Source organism: Lucilia sericata, unplaced genomic scaffold, assembly GCF_015586225.1.
Source record: "Lucilia sericata isolate MDLA Ls3-8-SP2 unplaced genomic scaffold, ASM1558622v1 Contig000009F_arrow, whole genome shotgun sequence".
Lineage (NCBI taxonomy): Eukaryota > Metazoa > Arthropoda > Insecta > Diptera > Calliphoridae > Lucilia > Lucilia sericata.
The window spans coordinates 324520-344736 of NW_023994049.1; the positions used below are offsets into that span (position 1 = coordinate 324520).

At 31.2% G+C, this 20217-nt stretch overlaps 1 protein-coding gene across 8 annotated transcripts in view; it reads left to right on the plus strand.

Annotated features, from left to right (window-relative positions):
* Positions 1–20217, plus strand: part of LOC119602676 (tubulin polyglutamylase TTLL4) — a 70259-nt gene that overhangs the window by 24175 nt on the left and 25867 nt on the right. For 7 of the 8 annotated variants that reach the window (XR_005231362.1, XR_005231364.1, XR_005231363.1 and 4 more), the window contains 3 exons: positions 3007–3446; positions 3544–3711; positions 4118–4396. Coding sequence is in view for 4 of the 8 variants with exons in the window: in XM_037954318.1 (XP_037810246.1) it covers positions 3007–3446; positions 3544–3711; positions 4118–4396 (887 nt within the window). In the remaining 4 variants the exon portion in view is untranslated. Of the gene's footprint in view, positions 1–3006; positions 3447–3543; positions 3712–4117; positions 4397–19933; positions 19992–20217 lie in introns of all 8 variants that reach the window. The other variant, XR_005231361.1, reaches the window with a different exon arrangement.

A 20217-nucleotide genomic window follows, 5' to 3' on the forward strand; every position in this document is an offset into this window, starting at 1 on the left:
AGGCAATTCCCCTCAGCCGTAAACCGCCAAACAAGAATAACCCCGTTTGGTTTAACTCTAAAATTTCAAAACTAATACGTTTGAGGCAGCAAGCTTGGGAACTATTCAAAAGACATCGTAATAAAGATAATTGCTTGGAATACAAAAGGTCATGTGCAATGGTCAAAAAGGAGAGTAAAAATGCGAAAAGGCTTACATGGGAACATTTTCTCAATTCTCTGAACCCTGTAATGGATATTCGTTTTCTATGGAAAAAGGTAAATAATTTAAGATCTGATGGTACTTATAACTTTCCCACCATATGTGTTGACGATGATAATATTACTCACCCGGAGATGATTGCTGAGAAATTTGCTCAGTATTGGTGTTCGCTCAGTTCAGATCAAGTTTTCGACCCTGATATTGTTGATGGGAAGATGAATCTCGATATTGATGTATTACCACAATCCAGTGTCCGCTACGCGATTATGATACGAGCGATTGATATTTCTGAACTGAATCATGTCTTGAGGACTTTAAAGGTATCATCACCTGCCCGTGACAAAATTACTTATTCCATGGTTAAAAACGCACCAGATAATCTGAAACAACGCCTTTGTGATCTGTACAACAACATTTTGATCAGCAGTGTGTATCCGCATGATTGGAAAACAGCCATTCTATCACCAATCCCAAAACCAGGCAAGAACCCCAACCAACTGGAAGGCTATCGACCCATCTCTCTACTACCGGTACTCTCTAAGATTTTTGAGAAAATTATGTCTAAACGTTTTTGGAATTTTGCACGTGAGAATATATCTACAACACAACACGCTTTCATACCCAGACACGGTGTGCATACCTTATGTCATAATCTAGAGGAAACTTTACGTGGCAACCTTAAAAATGGCAAACATAGTTTAGTACTCTCAGAGGACATTGAGAAGGCTTTTGACCGCGTAGTGGCAACTTACATTATACTCGAACTGAATGAATGGGGTATGCCTAGGGAAATTTTAAGGCTTATAAAATCTTTTCTTCAAAACCGCAAAGTAGCGGTCAGAGTTGATGGTTTTTTCTCTACAACACGGCCTTTGGATAACGGGGTTCCTCAGGGATCTCCACTATCTGTAGTCCTTTTCACAATTTATGCCAACTCATTATCGAAGGCCATTGAAAATCTACCTGGAATTGACCACTTTGGGATATATGCTGATAATATTTTTGCTATTGTATCTGGTGAATCCGAAACGGTCCGGCAAAACTTGGAAATGTTGGATCGGGAAATTCAAAACTGGGCAAAGAGTAGGGGAGCTGTTATCCCCATTGAAAAAACTGAGATTCTCCATGTATGTAGAAAGCGATACTGCGTTTCAAATGAAATACACTTAAATGGATGTGACCTGCATATATCTGATCAAATGCGAATATTGGGTATATACTTTACTAAGAACATGCTATGGAATACTCACGTAAATTTTCTGAAGACCAAGTTGAGTAAGGTGAACAACTTACTGAAACTTATTTGCTCCCGTAATAAGGGGCCCCATATGGAAACTTCGTTGAATATATGTAGATCTTTGACCACAGGAGTACTTTTGCATGGGATAACAATTTATGGATGGACTTCAAAGAGGAATATTTCTAAAATCAACACCCAACATAACACCTGTTTTAGAACTGCATCTGGCTTACTAAGACCTACACCTATTCAGTCACTAAGAAATGAGGCAAAATTTTTAGATTTCCAATCTCTTTTAGAAAAAAGCTCCGTTGGAATTGCTGCAAGGGGTATAACTATAAAATCCGATGGACTTCATGAACTTTTTTGGAGGTATATTATACCATGTATATATATACCATGCTCTATTGGGAACGTGTTATCCCTATTGGAAAGAAATGAAGTTTCTATACCACAGAGACCAATCATCACGAATAACACTGGCGTTTATATTAACATTGATGACAGTCTCAGTGTATATAATAAGGACTCCATGAATCCAATGTGTTTCAGGAAAATGTTGGCGGAGAAAATTTCGGTATACGCTCCTGAAACTGTACTTTTTACGGATGGTTCTTATATGAATGGTAAAACATCCTATGCAATTGTAAGACAAATTTCATCATCTCAGTTTGACGTCATTCGCCGGGAACGTTTACCTGATTTCACTGGTATTTTTACAGCTGAAATGGCGGCAATCAAAAGTGCTATAGAATACTCCATTGAACTTGCGAAGGAAACTTTGATTTGCACAGATAGTCTTAGTGCCACTAGAGCACTCTTGGGTAATCATAATAAGTCTTTTGAAAATGTACTATGTCATGGCGGAAATTGCAACATTACTCTTATTTGGATACCTTCACACATTGGTATTCAAGGGAATAAATGCGCAGATATTGCTGCCAAGGAGACTATAAACCTACCTAGTATAACTGAAATACCATGCTTTCCCTAAGTTTTATCGAATCCCTGTAACGCAATCCGTGGCCAACGCTTTAACAGACCCAAATACAACATTCATTTAACCAGAAGCCAGTGTATTTTACTGGCACGTATGAGAGTTGGAAAGGCTGTATATAACACAAGGTTTTATTATGAGAAAACTGATCCACCAAAATGCTTCTCTTGTGATGTAGACCTTTCTATTCCCCACTTGCTAGTGGATTGCCCTATTTCGAGAATTGATAAATCATTGGAAGAGATTCTTGATTATTCCCTGAGTGAGAACATACCCGATATCCTAGGAAGCCTGAAGAAACACAAGATCCATGAGATTTAAGGCCATATTTATGAAAATTTTTTTATCTATTCACACTCATATGTTTAAAAAGAAACTAAATTTTAGACTATTACTTGCTTTTGTTATTTTTTGTAAATTATTATTTTTTTTTTTTTTTTTTTTTTTTGACATTGATTCTGTTAATTTTTCTTTTTTTCTCTTTTTTCAATTGTAAATTTTTATTTTATTTAAATTTTTTCTCTTGGATTATTTTTTGATTTTTTGATATATTTAATTTTTATTGCAGTTAAATATAGTGACAAATCAGATACATTAAACGACCGTTGTATGCATTTAACCAATTATAGCATAAACAAATTTTCATCTAACTATTCTAAGAATGAAGATGTCAACGCCTGCCATGGCCACAAGTGGACGATAAAATCGTTGTGGACATATTTGGGAAGTCGTGGTGTTCGTACGGATCTGTTGTGGTCAGCTTTAAAAAGTTTAGTACTGCGTACAATTTTAGCTGGCGAAAATTCAATTAACAATATGATAAGAGCGAATGTCGAGTCAAAGTACAGTTGCTTTGAGCTATTTGGTTTTGATGTTCTCTTAGATGCGGATTTAGTTCCTTGGCTATTAGAAGTAAATATTTCACCGTCATTGCATTCTGAGCTACCACTAGATTCACATGTAAAAGCTCCACTTGTCCAAAGTGTTTTAAATACAGCTTTATATAATGTAAGAATTTATTTCATATGTACGTACATATGCGAGTATGTATCGTAATATATATGTATGTGTATAATAGTTAAAAGTTATAAAAATATATTTTTAGATACCACCTAAAATTCCTATCGAGCGACAAAGAGAAATTGCTATGGAAATGTCATTGCCGCCAGGACCTATATGTTACGATAAACGGATGTATATTAATTATTTATCGCGAGCTGAAAAAATCAAGCATAATACTTTCACCCGTAAAAGTATGGAGGATCGTGATGAGGTATTTATATATAAATAAATAAATTATATCATATTTTATATTTTTGTGCAATTGCCAATCGAGAAAAGAATGAAAATCTGTCTTTATTTAAATTTTGATTTTCAATTAAAAATAATACCTATTATTAGCTGCAGTTCCTCAATGGAGAGATTGATAAAATTTATAGAAACAACTAAGGTTTTGGTTGAGCCATTATTTTATTATCCTGTTTACATATTTCTGTTAGAAAACATGATATTTTTATAAATTCAAATAATATCAATAAAAAGAGAATGTTTATTTTGAAAATGCTATAAATCCCTTTGTTTTTAATAAAATTTTTATATCTCAAATGGACTTATACCACTTTCAAACCCACTTTTTTATAATAAAAAATAAACTCTATTTCATTTTTTTCTTTCAAAAGTACGTTAATGGTATTTTGGAACATTTAACGCCGGATGATGTACGATGCCTCGTAATTGCTGAAGACGAATTGGCACGATGTTCACCATTGGAACGGATTTTCCCTACCATAGACACTTACAAATATTTAAAATATACTGAAGCACCTCGGTACTACAATCGTTTATTAGATGCATGGGAATCGCGTTATGCTAATAATCGAACTGAAGGTATTCATCTATTACGCCAATATTGCGAAGATCAATATCATCTTCAAGTGCCCCAAATACCAACTAAAAAGGTAAATATAGAAACAGCATATACTTATTAGTTTAGGAATATTATATTAATTTATTTAAGACTATTTAAACATCTGGAAAACACTTAACTAAATATACATAAATAACTATACATTAACAATTGAGGGTATATCTTCACTCACTTATTAACCTTGTTATTCATATGTTTAAGAAATACTTAGTTATTATTTTAATTTTACATACACAAAAACATCTGCATTTATACTTGCTGTCTAATTGAAAAATATATTCAATTCTATGTATGTATATTTATTCATTTTTGAGGGATGTTGGCGAGCTATTCTGTCTTTATTTTGGCGCTGTCGTGCCCTATATTATCGTAAGTTATTTCTTCCGCCGTAGATAGAGTTTATAAAAGCCGATGAGAGTGGATAGATGAATGTAATAATACATTTGCGTTATAATATTGTACTATTGTATGTTTCAAATAACCACAAATACAAATACTTATCGCAAATGTAAAAATGTATTTAAAAAATTATAAAACAGAAATTTATTAATTTTAATATGATTTCTAGCAAACGGCGATATTAATATTATTTCTCTATTTAAATTAAGATAAATAAGTAATTTTTAGTAAGGTTCTTACTCGTAGAATATGAACTCGTATTTACAAATCGTTTTAATTTTTGTGGTTGTTAAATAATATTGTAATAAAATATGTATATCAAGTCTGTAGAAACAGAAAACACGGATGAAATAATTGTTCCATTCGGTAATACTTTTGTACATTTATGTACTTACTTTAGAAACTCTATAGCATGTCTTAATTGTACTATCGGCCATAGCCATAACATGTTGCTTTTTGAACGAGTAATACTTACAATATGAATACACATACTAAAAATAAATTAATATGAATGTATAGAAAAAAATGAAAATTAATTTTTTAATGTAACCGTGTTTTATGTAGGTTGTCAGTAATTTTATTTGTATATTAAATATATAATTATAGTTATTTATATATCTTTGTGTTGCAATACAATTTTTAAATATGTATAGTTATACATAAGTATAATACTGATTCGTCGAAATAAAGAGCATATGATCGTATTTATGTGATAAATTTTATTTATAGACAAAAAAACCTTTATTCAAAATTCAGGAATAACAAAGAATGTATGTAGATTTTCAACAATGCACTATGGTTCGAAAGGCCACTTCGGAGATACAGAATATGATTTTTTTTTATTTCTTCATTTATTATAACCGAGCCTTTTAGGCCATATATAGTTATAAAAAGCTACTACAACAATAATTATAACACATTTTTAGAGAAAGTGTTAAACATATAATAAAAAATAATAAAAATAAAATAGTAATAAACAATAAAAAAATTTTATGATAATATTAAATTGTCTAAATGGTTATATTCCTTTTATATTAGAAATGAATACAAGTTGAAAGAGAAAATTCGAGTGGTAATTACAAATGCACCAATCGAAGATCATGGTCAATAACATATTTTTCAAGCTTTCGCCTAAAACCGAGCGGCGAAGCCGAGAAAAGCTTCAAATCCCTAGGCAGGTCATTCCACATCCTCGACATTCTAATCTGAAATGAATTATTATATATATGTATTTGAATGAAACCGGGGATATAATAAATGTGGGTTTCCGCTGTAATAATTGAAATTAATATTATCTACAATATATTCAGGAAAGCCATTTACCATAATTTTATAAAAGAACAGTAAAATCCTGATATTAATATAATTTTGAAACGAACACCCAAGAAATTGTAATACATAAGGAGAAATATGGGGACGTAGTCTTGGTCTATATACAAATCTCACTATTCTATTAAATATTTTAACAACTCTTTTAAATTCTACATTAGTAGTGCCACTAAATACCTCAACACAGTAAAGAATGTGAAGCATTAGAAAGGTTTTAGCAAGGCGAATTTTTATCCACAAAGGAAAGTATAGATCCAAAGAATATAACCTTTTCAGCAAAAAAGATATTTTAGATGAAACGTGATCAATATGTGATCAAAAGTTAAGCCGATCATCAATAAAAACCAAAAGACACTTCATTCTATTAACAAAATCTACTCTCATACCATCAAGGGTAATTATCATGTTTTGTGAATCAAAACCAATCATACTTGTTTTTCTTGGATTTACAGTAAATCCATTATCAGAGGCCCAAGACAGTACTTCACTAATTACAAAATTTACACCTACTTGCAAGACGTCTAAAAAGTTTTTATCAGCATAGCAAATAAACTGAACATCATCAGCATAAACGTATTGCTGGCAGGATAGTCCATTCAGACATTAAAAAGGTCATTCATGTAAATCATGAACAACAACGGACCAACAACTGAACCTTGCGGAACACCACTAGATATCGGGAGATCTGAAGAAACAGAATTGCCAATAGAAACAAATTGACTTCTACCTCTTAAATATGAGCATATAAGTTCGCAGGCCAGTAATGAAATACTAAATTAGATATACAATTTTTCAACAAGTTTAGAGTGTATCACTCTGTCAAACGCTTTTGACAGATCCACTGAAAGAAGAACTACATTCTTACCACTATCCAGGACATGCCGCCGTTCTTTTAACGAGGCTAAGAGATCAGGTAACTGGTCCCTTTATAAGGCAAACGTTAATAAGTTTAAAAATCTGGTTCGGAATGCGAAGCGGAACTCGTGGAGGGTTTTCTGTAGCAATATTGAAAGCTCTTCCGAAACCAGTCGTCTCCGTAAAATTTTGTCAAAGTCCCCTTCTGTTCCTAGCTATATACAGAAAATGGATGGGAGCTGGACTTCAGGTAGTCAGGAGACTTTAGAGCTTCTCCTTAGTACTCACTTTCCTGGTTGTATTCCAATTAGTGATTTGACTAATTTCTCTCCAACTTCAATGCGGACTGTAACACACGTGCCTATTGAAGATGACATTATCCGTTGGGCAATTAAAAGCTTTGATCCTTACAAAGCGCCCGGCCCTGATGGTATTATTCCTGCAGATCTTCAACACAATATAGATCTTGTAGTTCCTTGGCTGCGGAACTTATACACAGCCTGTCTCTCTTGGTCATACATTCCTACTCAATGGACCAAGTGTAATGTGATTTTTATTCCCAAGGGGGGAAAAACTTCACACACTAAGGCAAAAGATTACAGACCAATATGTCTGGCATCATTTATGCTGAAAACATTGGAAAGGATAATCGATATCCACATTAGGACCTCGATAGATAAATCCTTTCTCTCTGCCTCTCAACATGCATACACGAAGGGCAAATCTGTTGAGACGGCTCTTCATACTCTCGTTGGTCATATTGAAAAATCCATGAGGTATGGAAATTATTCACTGGTTGCCTTTCTTGATATAGAAGGCGCTTTTAATAACGTCAATCCTGCATCTATCTGCCAATCTCTATCTCGGGCTGGGTTTGGTAGGTCAGTTGTGGGATTTGTCGAGAGTCTTCTCTCAAATAGGATCATTGAATCCTCCTTAGGAGATACAGTAATCTCTAGTAAAGCTTTAAGAGGTACTCCACAAGGGGGAGTACTATCACCACTCTTATGGAACATGGCCATAAATGATATTCTGGTAAAACTTGACTCTCTTGGCTATAAAACAGTCGCCTATGCTGATGACGTCGCTGTTGCGGTATCAGGCGATCACCTTGAAACCATATCCCAAAGGCTAGAACAAGCACTAAAGATCATTAGCTCGTGGAGTGTCGAATGTGGTCTTAGTGTAAATCCTAGTAAAACGGAACTTGTGCTATTCTCTAGCAAATACAAGATTCCTTTATTTCCTCTTCCTTGCCTTAACGGCGAAGTATTAAAACTCTCGGACAGCGCTAAATATCTTGGCGTTATCCTAGATAAGAGACTATCTTGGAGTACAAATGTACTCTCTAGGGCATCTAAAGCCATTACGGCACTATATGTTTGTAGGAAGGCTATAGGAACATGCTGGGGCATAAATCCAAAGAATGTTCACTGGCTCTTTGAGGCAGTTATTAAACCTATTATGCTATATGGGGTTGTTGTATGGTGGCACGCGCTTGAAAAGGCTTCACTCAGACAACAACTGGAAAAAGTAATGAGATCAACTGCGCTTCTTATAACAGGCGCTCTCAGAACAACTCCTTCGAAGGCGCTGTTCACTATGCTCAACTGGCTCTCGGTCGATCTCCTTGCAAGGAAATTGGCTATGTCAACTGCGGCCAGATTGAGTGTAACTGGCAAATGGAAACAATGCTCCATAGGCCATGCTAGGATCATAGATCTTATACCGGATAATCAGTACATTGTTGATTATTGTATTCCAGTACCATCTCTAGTGAGAAAGTTCCAATATCATATATCTTCGGAGTATGAGGAATCTCTCCTTCCGCCGAATAATTGCTTCCGAGTGTATACAGACGGATCCAAGACGACGAAAGGAGTTGGTGGTGGCATTTTCATTGAGGAATTTGGAACGAAAATCTCCTTTCGACTTAATGATGAATGTAGTATCCTTCAGGCTGAAATATCGGCGATAAGGAGGGCGGTAAATTGGCTAAGGTACTATCGGATATCTAATAGGGATATCAGAATTTATACTGATAGTCAAGCTGCTATTAAATCCCTAACTGGTGTGTTCTCCACATCCAAAATTGTCCATGAATGCCGGACGTCTCTCAATGAGATGGCGAGACATTCGAACATCACCCTAATCTGGGTAAAGGGACATGGGAATTCGTATGGCAACGGTATTGCTGACACATTGGCAAGAGCTGGCACTATGCTTAGCAGAATGGATATTGATCAGTTCTGCGGTATACCACTACTTGCAGTTGAGAGGCAAATCAGTGAAAAATGCCTCTGCATCGCTCGCGACAAATGGTCGCGTGAACACACGTGCTCAACATGTAGAGCACTGTGGCCACAAATGGATCCTCAAAGGTCTAAATATCTTCTTGGTCTCCAAAGACCGCAGTTAAGTAGGCTGATATCAATAATCACTGGCCACTGTAAATTTGGGAACCATGCTAGGCGCATTGGTCTCCCGTTCAACGACTACTGTAGGAGTTGTCAAAATGAGGATGAAGAAGAGACTATTACTCATCTTCTCTGCGATTGTCCTGCTTTGGCGGAGGCCCGTTTTCAGACGCTTGGATCGACCTATTTTGGTGATCTAACCGAATTGTCAAACATTCAATTAGAACGTCTTCTAGAGTTCATTAATTTGTCAAAATGGGTGTGAATCCTATTACTCACACTACTCATCCACGGCAGCTGCCCTGGCTTTCTCATTTCTCATCATCTTCTTCTCTCTGCAAATGTCTCTGTTCTTTCACTCTCCTCTATCTCTCCCTCTCTTCTCTTTTCTTCTTCTTACAGGTATTTTTACAAAGGGATCAACATGGACCCAAGTAAAGCCGAAATTGGCTACCTGTGTAAACCTAAACCTAAACCTACCACTATCCAAATATTTTCTGACAGAGTCAGTCATACCAATAAGAAGTGTTGTTGTGCTACACCCACATCTAAAACCCGACAGTGAGTAATGAAGTAGGGAGTTTTCATCAAGATGAGAAATCATTTGATCTTTTATTATATGCTCAAAAACTTTTGAAAAAATTGATAAGACATATATCGGACACAAATTATCAAAAGAATCAGAACTACCTTCCTTTTTTATTGGAACTACTCTACCCTTCTTCCAATAATCTGGGAAAACAGACGTCATAATGATAGTATTTATTAAATGAAGAAAATGAGAAGATATAAGGGGAAAGATTATTTTAACAAATTTTAACGGTAAACCGTCATGGCCTGCTGCATTGGAATTTATTTTCTTAAACGCTTTATACAACTCATTTAGATTTACACAACGAAATGAAAATCCACCTTCTAAAGTATTTTCTAACGAATTTAAATGGTTGGGAATATCATTTGTCTGACAAGAGATAAAATAATTGTTGACTTCATCAACATTAGCAGAGATAAGACGGTCTTCTGTCTACAGACAACCATTACCTCTCAAATAATTCCACATCTATTTTGGATTAAGATCTTTAAAAATACTTGAGTGAGCCCTCCTTTTTGCTGCTCTTATTACGCTTTTTGCACGATTTCTATGCTCACAATAAATAAACCAATTTTCTCAATTTTTATTCATAAGATAATGTTTATACGTTATATCACGCATTGAGATGTGATATACAATTTCCGGGGATTTGAACCAACAATCAGCCTTAGTTGCAACCTTACGTCTTACAAATGGAACCAGGGATGTTAAGTACATTCCACTAAAATCTAAAGAACGATAGGTTTGTTCCAATAAATCCATACTAAGGGCTTTATAATTCAAATAAGTTACATATTGCTGTGAAGAAAAACATGGAATATTAAGAGCTATAAAAATCATTGAATGGCGTTATACACCAGGATATTGCATCTGACCAGATGTAGAAACTGTGAGAGACGAACTCAATAAAAAATAATCTATAAGAGATGTTGAATTTCTATCGACATCGTAATGTGTTGGAGCTGAAGGTGTTGGCATACTAAATTCAATCTATGGCACATTTGACGAACTAAACTTGACTTTCTGGTACAAAACATATTCATATTAAAATCACCCATAATACAAATGTTAGAATACCGGGTAAGAATTTCTTCGACTGATTTTTCAAATGCCTGTATATTGCCATATGGTAAATAATTAACACCTAATAAAATTTTTACTCCCTGTACAAAAACTTCAACAAATATAGCCTCTGATACACCAAAATTCTCAGATTTAAAAACGACTCTATATTTAATATTTAATATTCTTTGATATAAGTAAAACCATACCACCAGCTCTAACCGGTCTTGGTCTATCACTTCTGCAAATATTCTACCCAGGAATGTTAACTACTTCTGGTTTCTATCAACATTAAATTACTCTTTAATAACAAGTTGATCTTTTCATAAAAAAATTAAAATGTAATTCCAAATACAGATTTTTTTAAATAATTTTTTCTTAAATCTTTACCACCACCAACTTCATATACATAAGTCCGACTTTTTCCCAGTATGAAACTTTAAGAAGCTAATAGTCGGAAACATTCAATTTTCGGGAAAAATTCGATTTTGGGAAAAATAACTTTTCGTTATTTTTTAGTTTATTACACAGGCCAACGAAATAAAGGTTTGTGAAAACTTTAGAAACCAATTTAGCAGATTTTAAAGAATTTTCAGCTGCTGAAACCGAATCTGATATCTGTTTTTCTCTCTCATCCACCATTTTCACGCAAAATGGCATCGAATATTTGTTCATACATTACGTACATTTTATAAAATTATAAAAATACATTTACGTTTAAGGGTTAGTTACGATTTTTCCGATGACATCACATATACGGGTCTTCGTTATATATTTTTCCTAAGTTTCATTTAAATCGGGTGAAAACAAAGTAATATTTCACTGTGGTTTTAAGAACATTTCCTAATATTGCATAGCTTGAGTTTGAACTTCACAGTTTATGGGTTAACATTATTCGATTTTACTAAAACTTCAATACCGCAATTCTGTAATTTTTTAATTTTAACTGCCGATATCGTAAAGTAACGATAAATATTAACGAATTTTCAATTCAGTAACTTTTTAACGACCTTAGAATATTTTAACGACAAAGATCGGAAAAATATGAGAATGTCAAAGTTTTGTTTTGAAATATTTTTAAAATATAAAATTATTAACGTGAACTTTTTATTTGTCGTTACATTGCCAATACTTTTCGTTATGTTTAACAAAAAAATCGGTGAAATGTAATTCAGAATACCACATAACGACAATTATTGTTAACTTACGAAACGACAAAATTTTGTAGTTAAAAAGTTACTGAATTGCGGTACAGATGTATTTTTCCTATTATATTGAATTTATATTTTATATTCTGAAAAGCTTTTTATAAAATACATAACAATAAAGAATAAAGCCTGTAACAGTAAAGGTACCGCTTATCTTTTTAAAGATATCGACCTAATTTCTTTACTATTATATTGCCTTTTTATACCCACCATCAAAAAAGATGGGGGGTATATTGATTTTGTCATTCCGTTTGTAACACATCGAAATATTGGTCATAGATAGACCCACAAAAGTATATATATTCTGGGTTCTCATTAAATTCTAAGTCGATCTAGCCATGTCTGTCCGTCCGTCCGTCTGTCTGTCTGTTGAAAACACGATAGAGTCCCAATGGAAAGAGCTAGAGGGTTGAAATTTCACATAAATATTTCTAACAGGTAAGGTTTGTTTGGTATTGAAAATGGGCAATATCGGTCCACATTTTCTGATAGCCCCCATACAAGTGGCCCCTCGAAAAGCAGCTTTAACAGCCATAACTTGTTTAAAAATACGAATATAGCGATAAAATTCGACATAAGGAAGTTTTTTATGATCCAAAATCATTATGCAAAATTTTATGAGGATCGGTTCATAATTGACCCTACCCTCATATAAGGTCCCCTTCAGAAAATGACTTTAACGCTCATTACTGGCTTAAAAATACTAGTATATAGATGAAATTCGACATAAGTAAATTTCATACGAGTCAAAATCTATCTTAAAAATTTTATGAGGATCGGTCCATGATTGACCCTACCACCCATATAAGGTCCCCTTTAGAAAATGACTGCAACGCTCATTAATGGCTTAAAAATACGAGTGTAGCGATGAAATTCGACACAAACAAATTTAATACGAACCAAATTCTGTCTACCAAATTATATTAGGATCGACCCATAATTGACCCTACCCCCTATATAAGGTCCCCTTCAGAAAATTACTTTAACGCTTATAACTGGCCTAAAAAATACGAGTATATAGATGAAGTTCGACATAAGTAAGTTTCATTCTAGTCAAACGAGGTTTGATGGTGGGTATATAAGATTCGGCATTGCCGAATATAACACTCTTACTTGTTTGTTTTCCATAAGTTACATGGATATCTTCTTAAAATTTTAAAATTAGCTTAACAAAATCTTTAAAAGTTTAAATCATGAAACAGAACAAGACTGTAACTTCAAGCAAAAACGTTGTCAAACGACATTTTATTTTTCGTTGCCTATTTATATGGTTTTGTTTATAAAATGTATGAAAATATTTTGAAAGTATGGGATCGCAGTTGAGAGAATGAGTACCTAAAAATGTGAGCATAAAAATAAACGATCTCAAAATAAAATAAAATAAAATCTATTTTCACAAGCGCATTCTACGACTTCAATAAATGCCAATTTGTATGGAAAAAGGCGCTATGCCCCCGTTGTGTTTCATCATTAAAACTTGAGTTTTGAAAATGCCGCTTGAAGGGTTTTCCATTTATAACCCCAAATACGGTTTACGCCATCTAATGAGGATAAAAATTCACATTTAAGTTAATACGAATATATTTAATGTAATAACAAAAAAAGTGGTCGTCTGAATCATAGTGCATAAAAATAAAAATTGAATCTATGAATATTTTCTCTTTTTTAATTTATTTTTTTTACATTTAAATAAAAAAATACACTTTTTAGAACTTTCATTTAAATATTCAAGTATATATTTTAAAATCTTTAAATATTTACGATTTTTAAAACTAAAATATAGGGATTATAGTCAAAGTAAATTTTTTTGCTCTTTGTACATAATAATAAGTATATAATATATCTCGCATATTATGTATCCTACGGGTTTGTTTTTGTCACAAGTATTGTAGAGAATCAAATTTTCTATATCTTTTCTATTTTTCTTAGCTGTTTGCTATTTGAAAATATGTATCAACTTTTGTAACACTAATAAAGATTTCGTGTAAAAGTTTCTTCCAGTCATTAACTGTGAAACAGCTTTATTTTTTTCAAAATCTCTCTAAAGCCAATAGTGCAAAATATGTCGATCAAAAAATTACAACTGGTCGCATGTTTTAAAAAAGTAATTGAAAACAAATTGGTGGACATAGTTTACGCGTTCCTACAAAATTTTGTTAAAATCAACTTTTTTTTTAATTTTCAAAAAACTAAAATAGCTATCTCATACATTAATATTAGAATCTTCTGATTACGTAGATTATGTTCAGTAATTGTTTTCAAATTATATTCGCAATAACGAAGAGTAACTTTTAGTTAGACGAACAATGCAATGTTCGTCAGAGAGCGATTTTGATATAAAACGTGTAATAAAGGGTGATTATGTTTATTTTGCTAACATTACAGAAAAAATTATGTCATAAACTATATCGGTTTGAAAGATATAAAGATTTAAAAATATCATTGTAATGGAACAATATTGCTCAAAAACATCTAATGATATGCAATATTTATCTTTGAGCGAAATGTAGAAAAGTCGATTTTTATAGAAATTATAAGAGAGATATTTGCAAAAAATTGATTTTGGTAACTTTGACCTCCCTTATTTATAATATTAAGAAGCTGTGTGCTAATTTTCATTTTGCTATGTAAAATTCCGCCGCAAAACCCATTTTTTCTGGTGTAATTTAGCACTCTTAGGGCCAATCTTTAGGTGAAAGATTAGCGATTAAATTAAAATTAATCCTCGAAAGATGTTTTTGAGTACTCAATTAGTTAATTTTGTTTGCAAGTTTAAGCGCCCAATGGAGGTGGTTTAATCTTAAGCACGAAATGCAAAAGTGTAAACAGCTGATGCAAAAAAATTAATAAAATTTTTATAAATATAAACATTAAAATGTTCTATTTATTGATTAGTATAAATTATGGACACTTCAAAATACATTTTTTTGTTTTTAATTTAAGTTTTCATTAATTTTCATATTAAATTTACAATTATCTTCTTCTTTTTTATAAAATATGCATTGTTTTGATAACAAACAGTGACATTTTCTGTTGTTTTGTATGGCAACACTGCGAAGTTTAATCTTGTACTCAAAAACATCAAATGGTATTAACATTGGATTAAATTTATTTTTAGATCAACTAATCTAATTATTAATTGCCATTTGATTGCAAACTCAAAAACCCGGTCTTAATTGTTTTCTATTAATTAAATTATGGTATACGCACAATTGGGACGAACTACGAATTTCGTTCATCACTACGAAAATTGGTTGCGTAAATTCGTCACTTAAAACACAATAAACTTTTACGCACTACGAATTATTTTCAAATCTCTGATATTTCTTTTAATCTCGCGGCACTTTCTCGACATAATTTCACTATTAAATAATATTTTTTATTTAAAATACAAACAAATTGCACGAAATTGTATTTATTTATTAATTTTCAAATCTGAAAGGGGTGACCATATTTCTAAATCAAACATTATTTAATTTCAAAAATTCATTAAAAATATTTTATTTTGAATATTGAAGGAAAACAATGTTAATAAAAATTGTGTTAAATTAATTTATTTACCATAAAAATAAGAAAAAACATTTCTTTAAACGAAATGTAGCTTTATTTAGAAGAAACAAAAAATGTAAAATGAAATACGGTCACTCTAAACCAATTTATTCGTCGTTCGTCTCCGTATGAAATAGAAATAAACCTATCGCACAGTTCGTAACGTACGACGAATTTCGTCATACGTACTGATTGTGCATTAAAGACGTGCACAGTTACAACTGTTTGCACAAGTTTTGTAGTGTCTACTACTGTGAGTGCGTATTGATGAGTAGTTGAGTAGTTCTGGTACAAGTTGATATTGTTATTTTCTCAAACATAGGTTGTTTGAGTGAGTACAAAGAGAATAAGAGTAACATACTTATTTTGCTATACTTTTGCCAAACAAATAAAATTGATAATGATGGTTGCACAGGGTATACAGAGGCGTCACGAGCAGGGCTGCCAGATGAATTTTTGAAAAAATCGTCAATTTCCCGATAAATTTTTAAATAATCGTCATTTTGGTTTTAAAAAATCGTCAAAAAAATCGGAGAATATGAAAAGCTTAAAATTTTTATAAAAAATTAAAAATATTGTAATATTTTAAGATGAAATATATTAAAAAATTTATAATATTAATACATATTTATGTAAAATTCGAAAAATACGGAATATTATTGCTCAAAATTCAATAAACTTTGAGTTTTGAAGAATATTCGACAGTAATGTTAAGTCTTTTCTAATGTTCTCATAATGTTTTCAATGTTCTAGCATTTTTAAAAATATCAAACATAAATACTGCTAAAATTTACATAGTGTACACATATAGTTTTTAGGTATAGAAACGTGTTCATCTTTTTTCTTAAATTTCTCAAAGTTTGTTGCATCACTATATTGCTTGTTTTGGTGCATAAGGAATATTGTAATCTTATTAAGCAAAAAACTGCTTGTAAAATTTTTGAAAGTTTTCTGTAAACAAGTACTTACCCATCAAAAGATATTCTTGATTTGGAAGCAATAAATATAACTACTGCATCTTTAACTCCTTCCTTTATTGCATCTTAAAATTATTGCCTTACAAAAAAGATTTTGGAAGGCATATATTCAGCAATTATTGTTTGTGGTGTAGAAATTTGCTTCTCAACAGCTCTAAAATCACTTAATTTTTGCATCTTTCTAATTTAAATCAATGTCCAGTGTTGAAAAATAATATTCATTTCAACAGTATGAAATATGCACATTTTGGATTCCTTAGGCAGAGCCTCCCCATATAAAAATCATATATTCTTTCATAACAAGTGCTAGCAGTAACAACTGCTCTCTGCCTTACAAATCTGCTTCCGAGGAAGCACTATTTTTTACTGAGTAGATATAAAAAGATTAAACTTGGTGAGATTTTTTCGTATAATTTAGTTCTTTTACAAAACTTGTTTGTACTTGTTTGGATTTAACTTATACAGTGTGAAAATTTGATTCAGATCTGTCGATCTCTTCAAAAGTAATAAAAAATAATATAACATAGCATACACATTTAGATGTAAAATATGTTTAAGCTTTGAGAGCTTAAAATTCAAAACACACTTTTTCGACTTAAATGTTTTATAATAGCTCTTCTAGAATTTAATTTCTAGTTTTCATTATAATATAAATTCTATTTTCCAAGTTTAATATTAATTTCCTTTTTTCACTGTAAAATAAAAAAAAACAAATTATAAAATTTTTTTTTTTTTAATTTTGCAAAAATCGTCAGTTTCAAGGAAAAAATCGTCAAATCGTCAATTTGCTATTTTTGAAACGAAGAATCGTCAAAATGACGATAAATCGTCAAATCTGGCAGCTATGGTCACGAGCAAAAAACTATTTCCCTCTCTTTCGCACAAAACGATTTCAGCTGTATTTTATATACCTCTTCTCACCAAACAATTTCAAAATCAAACAAAACTGATTTTAGACTTTTTTAAATGTCAAAAGTAACACCTCTGTATACTTTGTGATGGTTGTACAACAAATAACTTATTGAATGCTGCAAGCGTATAAAAACATAGTTGTTTAGTAACATTTTTTTATTATTTTATAATGTATATTCGGTATCTCGTGATCTATAGGAGATATCGTAGCAAAATTTAACATAGTTAGAGCTGAGGTGTTTGCGTATCTACTTACAATCTGTAGACTCCGTAGGTCAATTTTTTTAAAATCAATAAAAATGCATTTATGATCCGAATTAAAAAAAAAACATTTTAATGAAAAAATACAAAACTTTTGAAAGGGTCCTTAGTTTCCTAATTGAAAATCCTGATCTCAGTACAATTTGCCAAAAAATAAGTTTTTAAATTTTGTCGAAATTCATCTCAAATATTCCCTAAATTGTAAAATTTGTAAGAATATTTTTGGTCCACAAAAAGACTTTTATTTAGCGCATTACAAAGGACACAAAGATTTTGAATTTTTTTCGAAATATGTAAAAATTATCGTAATTTTAAGAAAAGTTTACAAAAATATTTAGCTTTTTACTTAATGACTTTTTTAATTTATGTAGGAATTCTGAAGCACTAAAAGTAATTCTGTGAAATAAAAGTACTTCAAACAATTTTATGATTATTTTTTCTAAAAAATGTAGGAAACTTTTTTTATAATTTGTACTGAGATCATTATTTTCAATAGGTGGGAAAATTATTTTTTATTTTTTTTTTTTTTTTTTTTTTTTGAGTTCACTACGACAATACACATTATTTGAGACTTGTGCCCACTTTAAATCACAAAAAGCTGTTTCTCGTTACACTTTTCTTTAGATCAGATATTAGGCTTAGACTTTTTTTGAGATTTTTTGAGAGACATTTTTCAAAATTAAAAAAAAAAATGTTCTTTTAAATGTTGTATTTTAATTTTTTTTATCAAATAAATGATTATAGGGAATATCTATATATTTTCTTTTCGTTAATTATTGATTTTATGTCGATTAAAAAATATAACTCTGGAGACCACATAAGAATATGTAAAATTTATTTTAATATCCTCAATAGTTCACTAGAATTATTTTCAGAAAATGTTGAATTACTATCAGAAAATATCACAGAAAAAACAAATTTAAAAAAAAAATCAGTTAAACGATTAATCGAAAATTTTAAAATGGTTCAATTCATTTTGTGTTTGAATCATAAAAATGTATACTCAAATACGTATTTAACAACAACAAAATTAGAAACAAATAAAAATTTTGTGTGAAATCAATCAAAAATTAAACTTCAATAAATAAAATAATTGATAACGAGGTTTTGGTAATTGAAATCGTTTTTCAGTTTAAATAAATATTAAATAAAAAAACTGAAAACTGAACTAGAACTAACTAGAACTGAACTAGAATATTAAATAAAAATATAAAAATATAAATAAATAAAAAATTAAAAATAAATATAAAAATATTCACTAATTTATTATTCATTTATTACATATTTTTCTTTTGTTTTGAAATAATCTTATTTAATACAAATAAACATACTCCATCAATATATATTCTTTGTATTACTATAAGTAACAACAAATAGTCAAAAATATTTGTAGTACAACAGTTATTTGAGAGCAAGAAACAAATACAATACAGTATTCAACCCAAAACCATAAGCAACTGGTATTGTTTTTGTGGATAGAGTGGATGAGCACAAGCAAAAGCATACAATATCAGTTACACTCATTCTCTCATTTATACTTATAGTATTAGGTACTCACCATGGTGTATTTGTTTTACAAATACTTTGTGGTGTACTACTCCACGTCTTTATTGTGCATATTTTCATATACTTTAGTGTGTTCTATATCTGATGACGAAAATTCGTTCCGAAAATTTCGTCGTTCGTCCCAATTGTGCGCATAGCATTATTTATAAGTTTATATATCGTAAACTTTTCCCAATTTCGTAAATAATTAAATATAACTTATAAATACATATTACTACGAGAAAAGTAAAAACTGTGTATGTATTACCAACACTTAAGGTAATCGATATACCTTTAAAAAATAAATTTTTAATGAATGATACACCCCTTGGTCATGAATCATTTCATTATAGTAATTTCATATAATTTACCATTGATCAAGAAATATATGTAGTGTAGGCTGTTGATAACGATTACTGCTTATTGAAACAAATTCTTTATTTTATTGGTTACCCTACATAGTATTTCGAAGGCGATGACAATATTTATTTCATACCAAGTGAAAGTAAATCAGTATCAGGTGGGTGTCTCTCCCAGAAGAAAACTTTAATTAATTATACAAACCAATAAACAATGTTATGTTTTTAATATTATGTTATGTATCATATTATAGTAAAGGTTAAACCAATTAATTTTTGTTATTATAATAGCTTAATAACATTGGTCACAAAATTTTTTCAAAAAGTCACGTCATATTTGCTTTAAATCAAAACTATTCAAAAGTGATGTATAAAAATGCTATAATA